We start from the raw sequence: 14,229 nt of genomic DNA, 5'->3' as shown, positions 1-14,229 counted from the left end.
TTACAGAAGCGTCGCTGGTTACAGCAGTCGAGCCAAGCTGTTTTCCCTGGTTTGTTCAGTTTTAATCCACGATCTAGATTTGCAGAAGACAGGAAGGTTCGTAAAACATTTGCATTTTCACAGATTATAAACATCATTTTGATTTGAACTGTACTCCCACGTGTGCAATGAACATTTGGTTTTGACAAATAATTATGGATGTGCTTTTTAGTCGAGTGTTTTTGTGTTCGACGTATCTCCTTACTTTTTGAACGGTGTTGTTACTCCGATTCTTAGTAACAGTCTGTAATATTGTGTGTTGTCGGTCTATCTCCTTGTCAAATCGAAAACATTCAAGCACACCCATTTTTTTCAATTTTGTTTTGGTAAATACGTGCTGCTTTATACCGGTGCACATTCTAGAATGTTGTGATAGAACCTGCAGCTTGACCAGAAAAATATTCAGTGTACAATAAATCATTTAACATGTGTACCTAGCTGACACAGCTCAGCCAGTTAGAAAATGAATTGCAATAGTTAATGCACTGGGGGCAGCATCTCATCACTGGAGATCCTAGGTCATTAACTAAATCTGGTCCTCTAAACTTTTGCCAGTCTGTCAAAGAAGGGAAACCAGAGATTGGATGGGCATAAAAGCAAAGGAATACATATTTATACAGTGCAAGCAAATGTAAATAAAATATCAAAGTCACACAGCAGAAGGGAGGAAACATCAATCACAAGAGTCAGGGATTGAATCGCTGCCTGGTCAGAGTGGAACATGTTATTTATTGTAATATATTTTGTAATCTATTGCAATACATAAAACATATAGAGACAAGAACTATTTGACACATTAAGGAAAGTAGGGATTCAGGATTTAACTCACTATGAAATATTAGTGCAATAATAGGGAAGACAGTGCAGTAATTTAGTTAGTTTGATAAACTCATAAATATAATTGAATCTGATTGGGACAAAGTAATTGCACACTAAGAACAATAAGCAGAATCCTACTCTTCTGATGAATTCATTTTGTGATATTGCAGATTTCTCCTTTCAGCTTGCAGTGATATACTGAAGCGCTCCAGCAGTGGAAGATGACTGCAGGTTCGATTGTTGCGCCTCAGATCATTCCTATAAGAGTTCCCCTGCCTGGGCAGGCAAAGCACCAGGTAGATACCATCACACCCATAGAGATAAAGTCAGGTAAGCGCTTCAACTGTGCGTACAATGTGATTGTTACCTGCATCTTCTGAACTGCACAAGGGAACCTGGTGAAACTTGCTTTGCACTGTTCCTTAGCAAACGCTGTACACCTCAGCTGCAACCCCGAGTTTCATTAAACTTCAAACAGACATTATGCTACAAAAGACAGTTCAATTTGAAGATCGATCGCACACCCAGGAATGTTTTCCTTTTATTTGTGTTCAGTTTATTAGCAGGATTGTTATTCATACTGTTTCATGAAACTGACTCCTGTAATGCATGCATGTCTTTGGTGAGAGACGTGTTACATACCTCGATGATTAATATTGTACTCTTGGGCTGGCCGCCTAACTAATTTTCTATCGTACTACATAATAAATAAAGTATAATTGAACAAGTAATCGCTAAAACCTACAGGGGCGATGGAGTTCGATTTGCTCTTAGTGTTCTGTATATTTAACTGAATAGTGTTATGATGGTCCCCTGTGGTTATTTGACCTGATAGGATCATTGCATTTTTCCATGTATCTCACAGATACTCCCGATGTCAATATATACTACACCTTGGATGGCACTAAACCTGAGGTGCTGAAGAAACCAGGTTATGGGGAGAACAGTACATTAAAATACCGGGGGCCTATAAGGCTGCCTGAAGGCAAAGTAGCAGTGAAAGCTTTGGCAGTCGCCAGGTAGGTCATACAGTATGTTCATTACTTTTCATTATCATAGTTATTAACCATAATAATATTACTTTTACTGTATGTATGCATTACCACTGCTGTTGGTTTATGTGATTGACAAAAATAAATATCTTTTTACAATTTCAATTTTTTGGAATTCTGTCTATTTGAGTTGCAATCATACATACTGTCCGTTAATCTTGTAAAGATTCTAAAACACTACACTTATTCCTGTAAAAGCTGCTCCTGAAATAAAACTATTGTGGTTAAAGATACTTCCACTGAAATAAAAGTATTGTGGCTAAAAATACTTCCCCTTTAATACTAACATAATTTTTACATGGCATTTAGGATCACCTATTGGTGCAATACCGTAAACACCTTTAAAAGATTGTGCGGATTAGCAAGGGTTCAGTTGACTGCCTAGTGCTTTTGGTGACCCTTTTATGTTCCTGGGCCTATTTCAGCATATAGACTGGCCACCCTAAGGATGTTGAATATTATAAACACAGGGTGAACTGTATGTATTTAATGTATACATCAAATAATCTATAGGAAAAAACAAGAAATGATAATGTCATAATGCTTCTGTTGGCGGTGCTTTTTTCTTCCTTGGTCCTGTCTTTCAGTAATGGCAAGGAGAGTGCAGTTGTCACCAAGTTCTTTGTCGTGGATTATATTCAGCCTAACCCTTTGCCCTCCACTGAAGACGATGAACACAATTTCATCAAAGAATATGCCAAAGAGCTATCCATACAGGCAAGTAACAGAGTGTGTTTTTTTCTGTTGCATTCGTACATTTTCATGGTGTTCGTGGCTTTGTGATGATTATTTTATGTGTTCATGAAGCATGTGTAGGGATTGCACAGGCAGAGGCTACCACTTCCCTCATTAGGCCGTGTGATTCACTTCATTGTGTCCGTGATGCTGTAGGAGTCTCAGGAAGGCATGGCCACCACTGGAGGTGGGCTGAAGATGCGGATGAACCGGGAAGTGGAAACAGCCTGGGATGAGACAACTCGAAAATATCAAGGTATCCACAAATTTGCACGCATCCTTTAACAGAATATTCACACTGGCATTGTCAGCAGGAATATAATTTAAGGAGTATTGATTTATCAACAAAATCCCAATTGGGTTTAAAATTAAATTTACAGCCATATTTTGTCATTTATTCCCATTTTTGGAAAGGAGCACCAGTTCATTTTACAAAATAAATACTAAAAAACGAAGTGCTGTAATGCAATCAAAGTCTCTTAAAACATTCTCAAAGTGTTAGCTTCTCTAGGCGGCAGTAAATTGTGATAATGTCACAGGGTGTGCTGTCTCTGTCATTGACTTGACTCAATTTACTAATTTTGCTGTTTTTTGATTCCCTGCTCTTTTGTATTTTCCAGCCATGACGATCGAGGGCAGCAGCACCCACAAGTCCCCTAAGGGCCCTCGCTTTCTCAGCTCCCGCCTTGGCACCCCGTCTCATGATCAACATCCGAACCCCGCCCCACAGACTCACAGGTTACAGGTAGCGGTCCTGGCACTACTGTGCATGGTGACAGTGGAGCGCTACTGTATCCTGATCTGATTCAACATGCTGTCTGGTTCTCTGCACTCAGAAGACTGCTATCTCCTCGCACACTCAGGACATCCTGTAGTTAGTGCCTGAATAAATTTGGGAGTTTTACAGCAATTTCTAAAATCCAATGTGATTTTAGACATGCATGTAATTACTCTTTAATTATGAGAACATCCACTGTATTCACAATGAGCTTACAGCATGTACTTTATATTTTCCAGACTGCTTCATCCATAGACAGCGCTCGTAAAAGTTTAACCAGCACTCAGATCCTGCGAATCCAAAGAGAAACGGACTTCCTCAGGTGGGCGTCTTGTGCAGCATGCAATGACTTTGCCTTTGCTGCGCTTGTTCTCATATTTCGTTTTCTGCTTACACTTAGTTTTTACAGAAGGGCAGTGCATGTTTGTAAGATTCATACACTTACTTCAAGGAAAGGTAAAAGACAAGGCTGTGATTTGGTAATTGTCAGCTGAAATTATTATTCGTACAGCTGAACTGTGCATTCCAGTTGAGGCAGTTTAATCCTGCTTAGGCAGTGTAATGCAATGTAGAGACAGTCGCCACATCACAATTTTTGCTCAGCACAAGAATTCTGAACTTCTCCCTTTCCCCCCCATATTGAGGCAACAAGTTATATTCCTGTCGCTGATTGTCCTACTGTGATCTCCGCTGTGTGGGTTGATTTTGCGTTCCTTTGTGATTGTAGGTGTGCACACTGCTTAGCTCCCCGCCCCTCAGACCCTTTTGCCCGCTTCTGTCTTGAATGTGGTTCCCCAGTGCCACCAATTCCAGGGAAGCAGCTCCCACCCACTGAAGGAGGGCAGGTAGCCATGACTTTAATATTACTGTTTCATGATCACCCATTGCCATTGTTCAATGTCTCATTAAAGAATAAAGCTGAGACATTCCATACTGATATACTTTACTGTTTCAAATCAAAAGCACACTAAAAGTTTATTAAATGTTTGCCCTATTCAGATTCGCTTTACACAAAGCTTTGATGTTTTAGGTCAACAAAAGATGCATTGTGGCAATCCGGTTAATTATTGGTGAATGCCACATGGCCAAGCAAAAAAAAACAACTTATTGTAAAACTATATTCAATTTTTTTGAAAACTAGTACATTTTCAAGAAGTTTATTTCTTTGCAGATGGGATTATGCGTTGAGTGCAAAACTATGGTTCCAATGAACACCTCAGTATGCATAGTCTGCGAGGCCCCAATACCACCCCAGCTGCAGCCCCAAGCCAGCATCCGACTGAAGGTAATCAGGGAACTTCTGCACAATTCCGTAAACCTCTACAAATTACCGGTTCATCCCCAAACTCTCAGTATGTTAATAAGGATGTTTGCGTTTGGTTTAGGACAAGATCATCTGCAGATCGTGTGGAACCGGAAACCCTCTAAACCTCACGCACTGTGTCACCTGTGAGAGCAGACTGTCTGAATCACAGAGCGTAAGTTCATTCAGATCGAAACCCCCCAGTCTGCTGTGGAATGAAATGGATACAGAGCAGTAAATGCAAAAACAAAACAGCGCCCTCTGTGGATGGAGGTGGTAGTTCTGGTTATGTTTGTTTTTTTATCTAGAATGTTTGTTATTTTTCCTACAGCAGCTGGGTAGCAGAAACAGAGTGGTCTTTCCCTGAATCTGGTTGTGTTCCAGGATTTATCTGAGAATCTTATTCTACATTGTAAAGATGTATTAACAATAACAAGACATTGATTTTGGGCTGTGCTATAAGAGATGTATTGCCACAGTCCCGCTCTTTGCTCTTCCCAGTCTGTGTTCTGTGGAGAGTCTGCGCCTCCTCTGCTCAGCTCAACAGGGAAGATGCTGTCCTGTTCCAAGTGTAGCCGCATCAACACCTCCAACGCTCGCTTCTGTGACTGGTGTGGAGCCAAGGTATAAACACAAAGAAAACAAAACTGAGCACTTGTACGGCAGACTCTCTCTCTCTCTTTCTCTCTCTCTCTCTCTCTCTCTCTCTCTCTCTCTCTCTCTCTCTTTCTCTCTCTCTCTCTCTCTAACTATAGATATAGAACAAATAATTACAAATAGCATTGCTTACGTACTGTTAACAATTGACAAATCTACTGTAATATTTAAAACACTACTGTTATTACTTATATGCCACTATATGCCCATCAAAAAAAAATATATATATATATATATATATATATATATATATATATATATATATATACTACTTTTTTCTCAATAAACTATGTGTGGATCTTTATGATACAAAGTATTTTAATGATCATATGCCATCGTTTCTTTCTGTCTACGTATTACAACCCTACTAGTTTACTCACAAAGGTCTCCTCTCTTGCTCTGCAGCCCGGTCCCCCCGCGAGCTACCTGACCTGCTCCAAGTGCGGGGCGAGCAGCCACCCCTATGCCCTGTGGGGTGTACCTGGAGGCCCCACCCAGGCTGGACTCCCCCATGGGCCAGGCAAATGTAAGTGTCACAACTGACGCATTTGATATATATATATATATATATATATATATATATATATATATATATATATATATATATATATATATATATATATATATATAGGCAGGTGAGATTTCATTCATAAATGTATTAATATAAATGGTCAAAAGTGGTTGTTTGTCACTTTTTTAGTTTTTTATACCACTTAGTTACTGAACGGAAGGTTGCTCTAATGCAGCAAGAAACAGTAATCACCACCTAAGGTTGTTGTTTGAGTTTTTAAATAGCATGCTTTTGGTGTGTTTCAAGGCTTACACATTATGTTTAGTAAATCCCATTTTTATATATTGACATAGAAAGCATAACTTCGCCAAGCAAAACGCAAAATTTTAATTTGGAATACAAAAGAAAAGCAGATTTCTACTTTTGAAATTGATAAATGTTTGGAAATGCACTTGCTGTTTTAAAGCTACAGTCGCTGGAGACTTGTGTGCTGTTTTTCTGCGGTTGAGAACAGTGTCATTAAGATCCACTCTCCTCCTCCTCCTCCTGCTCTGTCCACAGACCTCAGACCTGCAGACTGCTGCTGCTGCCACTTGGCAGCCCCTGAGCATCCCACTGCCCAGGCCAAATGCACAGCAGGCTGGGAAAGTAGACCAGCAAACCCAGACTGTCGGCCTGTTTTACCCCTCCGGCAGAATCCTGGAGAAGGCGGCACAGGACATCATTGAGAAGAAGGAGAAGCAGGAGCAGATGAGAGATCGCAAGCCTCTCGTCACTGCTGTCAGCCCTGGCAGAGGTAATAAATCTCTTTAATAGCTAAGGGAAACAGCAATCTGGTTGTTGCAAGTTACTCGGCACATGAGAAAGGTATTTGGACTTCTGTTTACATGTGTTTACTGTTTTAGGACTGTTAATGAAATCAAGTTCTTAAACACGTGGTTATGAGACCGATTCATTCAATTGTTTGTGATCTAGAGGTAAAGTATTTAATAAACATGTCTGCCCATGTGTGTGCTCTAGGTTACTGGAGAAAGCAACTGGATCACATCTGTGCTCATCTTCGAAGCTACACTCAAAATAACACAGAGTTCAGAGCCCTGATCGCAGAGCCCCGTATGGGAAAGGTACGTGAAGGATAGAGGATATTCCGGCACACTGTACATTTCACTGGAGACTGTAGGCTTGTGGTTCCATTACAACATTAACTGTCTTATTGTCATTGTCAATAAAGTGTAAATGAGACTTGAATGACTCATAATTGAAACTTAACAAGATCACATGTGTTAAAGTCCAAAGCACACACTTGCAAGTATTACAGTTTCGTTACATTGAGTCATGTAAGGCGGTCAAGAGTAAAAGCTGAGACGGTGGTACATGACTCCTTCAGGGGGTGGATAGGAGATCTGGAGAGGATTGAATTGTCTCGGGGTGTCCCATAACTACACTTCTATTTCTACTGAAAACATTGTTTAAAATAAGATGGGGCCCCTAAACTATTTCCTTTTATCTGTTCCTAAGCAACTGATCATAAACCAATTTCTGTCAGACAGGTCACTTCTTATCTCCCAGCCATCACCTTATAGATACTATAGATTAAATATAGGCCAGAACATATATTTTCTCTTGAAAAAGCTTGATATAATACATCCGTGGAAACCATGTCTTTGAACGTGTCTTTTGTACTGTCATTTTCACTTGACATTTTTACTTTCTATCCATATTTCACTGAGAACATCATTCAAACTCTCACTAACTCTGAATTATTCTCCACTCTGTCACTCCAGTGCAATTTCAAAAGAAAAATGTTCACTATACTGAACACAAGGGCAGAGGAAGATGTGGTGTTTATGCACCAGCAGTTAACTTCATAATTTAGCCTATAGACTTTTTCAGTTATAGAACACATACATGCTGATATCATATGTGTGTATATATATATATTTATTTTGCAGATGATTTCAGCAGCAGTTCATGAAGATAATTATGAAGTTAGCCTGAGGATAAATTTTGTTTTGGCTGATGACAAGGTCAGTTGAAATTATTCATGCAGATATTATTGTGAGTAATATTATCACTCATCAGTTGTTTAAAAAAATATTTTAAAATCTGTTTTGATTATGCAAATTAGGTTTCGTATTGAAGAAACTATTCCACACGGTTCATAGTAACAACAACTTAGACTTGTTATTGTAACACTTAATTTATTTAACAAGCTGTATGTATGATGATTCCTTATACACTGAAACAAGCAGTTGAAGTGGTCCTGATGAGTTTAAATATTTTATTGACAGAACGTCCTGACAGGAAAGCCGCACAAGCTGTTGGAGAATAACTATCTGAGCAGCGTGACAGAGGGGAGAAGCAGCCTCTACAGCAGTCACACCAGTCTAGGTAGGTGCTTCAAGGACAGAGGGCTCTACACTAAACCAGATATGTCAGACAGGTTATCAGAAATAATGAGGCTTCTTGTTTTTTTTTTTGTTTTTTTTTTAAAGTAATAAAATAAATAAATAATCACACACACACACACACACACACACACACACACACACACACACACACACACACACACACACACACACACACACACACACACACACACACACACACACACACACACACACACACACACACACACACACACACACACACACACACACACACACACTTATAGGGCTCAATGTATTTTAAGTATATTAACACTATGTAACACAATTTTTGTTCCTGGGTAGTAAGTGTTATTTCCTAATTGCTTATGCCTCAAAAGTATAGAAAATGGCTATTATTCCCCACAAACTTTGCTTTTGTGACCAGGCCAGTGATATTTTGAAATATCACTATTTCCAATGAGAAAAAGGGAGCTTTTGTGTCTTTTTGCTCACAGAAAAAAACAACATATGAATCCAAGTTAACATGTATTTATACTAAAGTAATACAAAAATGACTACAAAAGATTTAGAAGTGAGTAGTTTTTTGAGATTTATGATTTATACTGTAAATTTAAAGATTTACAAAGAACCTTACTGTGAATTTAGTCAGTTTATTCCTTACTAAGTAAACTGGTCTAATTTTAAGACCAGAGTAAAACCTGGAACAACTCACAGGCTTCTTTCCATGACTGTTAATGAAAAATGCAACTGGATATTCTACACAGTCATAGGTATAAGCACAGTACAAGTGTACATATTGCCAGTGTTTCTGTTACACTGTAAAGCATACGTTCATGTGTATCAATCAGACTTCACCTCTCAAAGTTACTGCGGCTTCTCCTCAAGTTGGATGTCTTCATTTGTTTTGACAGTGAGTGAGAACAGCGCTGAGGGTGCAGGCGTCGGAAAGAAAAATAAAAAGATAAAGAAGAAAAGGAAGGTATTGGAGAGAGAAGACAAACTACCTGTAAGTGCTGGTGCTTGTTAAAGAATAGCCATCATTGAAAAGCGTGGTTCCACGACTGCGAATATTAGCTTGAGTTGAAGGTAGCATTTGTGGATCTTTTTACAATTGAAGTATTCTGTTTAAAAAGAAAAGTGGCATGTCTTAATTCCATCACTGTTTGAATAAGTTGACACATCAAAGAGACTCACATGGACAAGTTTGGTACACAAAGAGCTCTGTTCTGGGTCTCTAAACAGGAGCACTAGTTAGATCAGTAAAATTAACACCACCTTTTATCTATATAGGTGTTATTCATTTTTATTGCAGGTAAATTGCTTAGCTGATGAGCAAAAAAAGTAAATTAAAAAATATATTAAAACACCAGCTAAATGTTGTGATATGCTAATTAAATTCAGTAATATACCATGTTTTATCAGGGAATTCCATGAAATTCATGACAGAGCAACATGCTTCCTAGTATCATTTATTCAAGAATAACAACAGCCGACCATTACAATTGTGTTCTTCTTACAGCCTGAGGACAGGCAGCTCCTGAAGGAAGTGGGTCCTGGTGGGAAAGGGAGGATCTCCACAGTACAGCAGCTCCTTGAAGAAGTAAGTCTTTTATTGCCGTCACGGCCAGTTTACATGAGTGCTTTTTCTCATGGGAATCGGCAATGCACATGCACGTTGGCTGGAAAAACCTGTGAAACTTGCCCTAAAAAAGTATTTAAATGGGAAACTCCCATTTTCATGTGAGATTCCAGGAAATGCTCGTGAAAACAACGCCCACTTACACACGTAAACACGAGTTCCTCGTGAAAATGTTAATGAACTCGTTCAGGTCCTTTCCTAAAGCTGCTATAAAAGTCACATGGGAATACATAAGTTACCATGGTCCATAGATGGCAGCAGGGAAGTTAATTTTTTGTTTGCAGTATTTCCCTTATCAGATTGATGTTGCAGATAACCCCACTTTTTTAGAACTTTGCATAATGCTAATCATACGTGGATCTAACTGTGCTTGTAAAGTATCATACAAATTTACCAAGTTTCTGTTTAAAACTATTACTACAAATGTTTGGTAAACTGGATCATGGGTTTGTGAATTCAGGTGGTTACTGCTATTGTACAGTACTTCAGAATACACTTGCGAATAGCTTTCCAAACAACTGTCAAAATGTCTTTATTGTAAGTAAGTACTGTGTTTAAGTATGTATAGCTATACTCCAATGCAATTTCTCCTAGTTATGTCTGAGCAATACCTGTGTCCATCCTCCACTTACGTCCGTTGGCGCGATGAAGAGACTCGGGTGTTAATATCCATAAGGGAGGAGGATATGATGAGGCAGCTTGATACAATGCACAACACGAACACTATTTAACACACTCTCAAAATAAAATATGGTATGGAGTTTTCACAACTTATTTCTTGGGAATCAACAATACTACTCAATATTCCAATTCTTTATTATTAGAAGCAATAACAAATACAGCACAAAGGAGGATGCTCTATTTGCTATAAAGAGACAAAACAAGCTAATGAAACAGAAATGTGATCAAAATAAAAGAACACCATCGGATTATAAAAAGACAGCCGTGCATCTCTAATACCAGGACACTCTTCATGTTGTTGTTGGGCAATTCCTACTGGTGGCTGGGATAGCTGTTCCACCTCCTTACGATCCTGGCACAGATTGTGCACGATACAGCAGGCTGTAATAATTTTGGGAACAAACTTGTGGTTCACCCTCCCTTTAAACAGCCCAAACGTCTGTTCAACCATCACTCAGATTTGTCCCCCCACACATACAGCAGTGTGGGCGACAACACTAAAACAAAGTATTAAAAAAAACAGGCACTATCCATCAGCAAATCAGATCTTTAATAAGAAACTGTTCTCTGCTCATGTAAACAGTTTTGAGGGCTTTCACGGTTAACAGCAGGAGAATCTAAGTGGTCCGTCAGCATGGCTAATTTAAATCTGACCCTCCCCCCTCCCGCTTTCCTTCATTTGCATAGCGATCGGGGAAAAGTAGGCGTTCTGAGGAAAATGAAAGGCTTTACTTGTAAACGCAAAAAAGTACCAAGTCCACGTTTATTTCGAGAGTCATACATGTCTGGAGAAAAAGAAAACATTCTAGTCATCCCATTGACTACAAACTAGTGACAGCCGTCATTCTATAAGGGACACTGGACATTTGACAAGGGTGCTGTTGTCTCACATTAACCAGGTGACTTTAGGTTGTAACTCACACATACTGATTTGGGAACTTTACCTCCTGACTTTTTAAAGCTTGTAAATGGATGTTCTTTTGAAACGTTACTTATTTCTTTATCGCAGAGGTACTGTTTTTAATAGTTTTGTGCACTTTCACTGCAGGTGTATGGAAACAGTCCTCTTCGTTGTTTTACAAACGCATAACTTACTGTTCTAATGTAAACTTTTTTTTATGCTGTCTGGCAGGGAGCAGACCCCAACTGTCTCACCAATGACAATCGACCTGCTTTAACAGTGGCTGTACTGAACAGGCACCATGAGGTGATCCCTGTTCTTGTTCAGACAGGGGCAGATACTGACCAGCAATCAGGAATGTAAGTGACAGGTGACATTACAGACGTCTAAAGAGGTCAAGGAATAAAAGGGTTGTCTATTTACTTAAACGTTACTTGTCAAAAGTGTTAAGAACTTAATAACAGAAATGACATGCTTCAGTCAGTGACAGATCAGTGTTGTAATCGCCATGATTGAACTAGTGCCACACATTTATTTAACACATGCAACTGTCCAATGACCTTTTCTTCTATCATAATTGATACACATTTAGATTTAGAACACTGGTCATTACTAGGTTAACGGCCAGGTCAGGTGAAATTAGCAAGCCTGAGAATATGAGGGTGGTTGATTGTTAACACATCAATGTTTTAAATTTGCGCTTTGTCTGTTAGAGTGAATAACACGGCCCTCCACGAGGCGGCTTCACTTGGAAACCAAGGATTGCAGTGTGCTGAAACATTACTGGGGTAAGGTCTTTACAGCCGCCAACTGAGACATAAAGTGTAAACTTGTCTGTGCCCTAGAATGATTCAGACATCTTAAAAAAGACATAAACATGAGTTACCAATAAGAAATCGTAAACTCTTTCAGCTGGAAAGATCACGTATGTAAAATGGGTTAAATATGAACATGGTTTTTAATAGAATCAGCTCAAATATCTTTAAAAAATACATTCTCTAGCTTTTGAGACTACAGCAGTAGAAACTGAGGCCAAGCATCTGATAGAGTGTATACTGTGCGTAAGATAATTCTCAATTTCAATGTTGTGTACTGTCTGTTAATGCTGTATATTTTAATGTCTGTTGTTTTTTTTTTTTTTTTTAGCTGTAATGCAAGTATTAAGAAAAAGAACGACAAAGGATTTACTGCTTACGATCTGGCTGTGAAGACTGGCTATGAACCTCTCATTTCCCTGTTTGCTGCAAAAATGGGCCAGGGGATGCTGGACAAACTTTCCAAGCCCCGGAATGTTAATTCAGATGGATTTTAGCTGTCCTGGACTAATGCAGTAATACTAAAAGAGCTAAACTCCTTCTTAATGTGTGAAGATTTGTTTTCGTATTACTTCATGTCCCGAGGTAATACAGCCGCCTTTTTTATTTGTTTTGTTCTTTGTAACATTGATTGGTGACTCAGCAGGTCAGCAGCTCTGTTGGTTGTTTGCTTATGATTGTGGTTAAGTGGTTGAAACAGAGGGGTGGAGGATGTTAAGGGGAAAAATAAATCAGTCTTTGTCTGATGGCAGATTCTGAAAATGTCAATTAGGTGAATATTGTTATTCCAGTCTGCAGAATGCATTACCTTTTTGCCAAACACACCCACATCATACATCATTAGAAGTGACAATAAAACAAAAAAGATTATTGATGTATTTATTACTGAAGTGAGATACACAACAATTAGTCAGAATAAAAATGTGTTTTTTTTAGTTTTCTTTTCATTTTGTACCAAATTTCAATTGCTGTGCCTATGCTGAAATATATTAAATCCTAAAGCAATACATAAATTGGATTACAGGTTGATCAAATAAGCAATGTAGACCTTTGCTAAACATCTCTTAAAAAGCAGGTGAAATAAATGCATTAAATTTGGGTTTATTGTATTTCTGTGTGTGTTCTGTGCCATGCTTTTTTTTCTAATACAGCCATTTTACAATACAGGTTTTATTTTCAGTGCTATATAACGAAGTGGGAATTCTGTGTGTTTAGTTTTTTATTAGCATGCACAAGTAGCTGCAGTTCATTAATTCATTAATTCATTGCATTTCGTGGTGCCGTTGTGACAGCATGTTGCACACATGGTCTGTCTGTATACATATAAGTTTTATCTGCTGTCCAAACAACTATCTTAAGTGGTAACGGCCATATGTGATTATTTTCTTTGCCTGTCTTCATTCTCACCCCAAAACTTAACACAACATAGAAAACAAAAAATGTTTTAATAGCAAATTCATCACACCCCAATAGAACAGTTGCTGGTGTTTACATGAAAGTAAAGCATGAATGAATGTATGAAAACTTTACAGAACAAAGACCTCTACACACCGGAGTGAACGTGTCGTACGACACCATAACCAAAAAAATAAAACAGGTATTTTTGATACAAGCCGTTTATACTGAAGCAATGCAAAAAAAATAGTATTGGTGTCTATTTTAGCGATTTTGTCGCGCGGCAGCTAGGGAACTGACCAATGAGGAACAGCTTCCCTTGCGTGCCTTTGGTAAACAACGGTGGAAGAAAAGATCATTCTTGCAGATCAAAATACCCGGAGCTGTACAATAAAGGACACAAAAATTATAACGACACGGCAATGAGGAAGAACATCTGGCAGTCCATTTCCAGGGAACTGTATAGAGCTGGTGTGTATGATTCATTTACCTTTACTGAAATAAGTATTCTGAA

At 38.6% G+C, this 14,229-nt stretch overlaps 1 protein-coding gene across 1 annotated transcript; it reads left to right on the top strand.

The window, feature by feature from the left end:
• The first annotated feature begins 10 nt into the window (after positions 1 to 10).
• Positions 11 to 14,222, top strand: dzank1 (double zinc ribbon and ankyrin repeat domains 1). The gene is given in 22 exon segments (XM_041252015.1): positions 11 to 96; positions 1,043 to 1,188; positions 1,724 to 1,877; positions 2,498 to 2,627; positions 2,802 to 2,901; positions 3,266 to 3,390; positions 3,663 to 3,745; positions 4,151 to 4,268; positions 4,595 to 4,708; positions 4,809 to 4,901; positions 5,228 to 5,350; positions 5,789 to 5,850; positions 5,852 to 5,909; positions 6,456 to 6,690; positions 6,915 to 7,018; positions 7,847 to 7,921; positions 8,186 to 8,285; positions 9,196 to 9,290; positions 9,804 to 9,884; positions 11,737 to 11,864; positions 12,219 to 12,293; positions 12,652 to 14,222. Coding segments are annotated over 21 exon segments (2,328 nt in total). The 5' UTR covers positions 11 to 96; positions 1,043 to 1,079; the 3' UTR covers positions 12,818 to 14,222.
• The last annotated feature ends 7 nt before the right edge of the window (positions 14,223 to 14,229 follow it).

This window comes from Polyodon spathula, chromosome 6 (genome assembly GCF_017654505.1).
Source record: "Polyodon spathula isolate WHYD16114869_AA chromosome 6, ASM1765450v1, whole genome shotgun sequence".
Classification (NCBI taxonomy): Eukaryota; Metazoa; Chordata; class Actinopteri; order Acipenseriformes; family Polyodontidae; genus Polyodon; species Polyodon spathula.
Note: the sequence above shows the minus strand (reverse complement) of the source record. Positions and strands in the feature narration are given on the sequence as shown.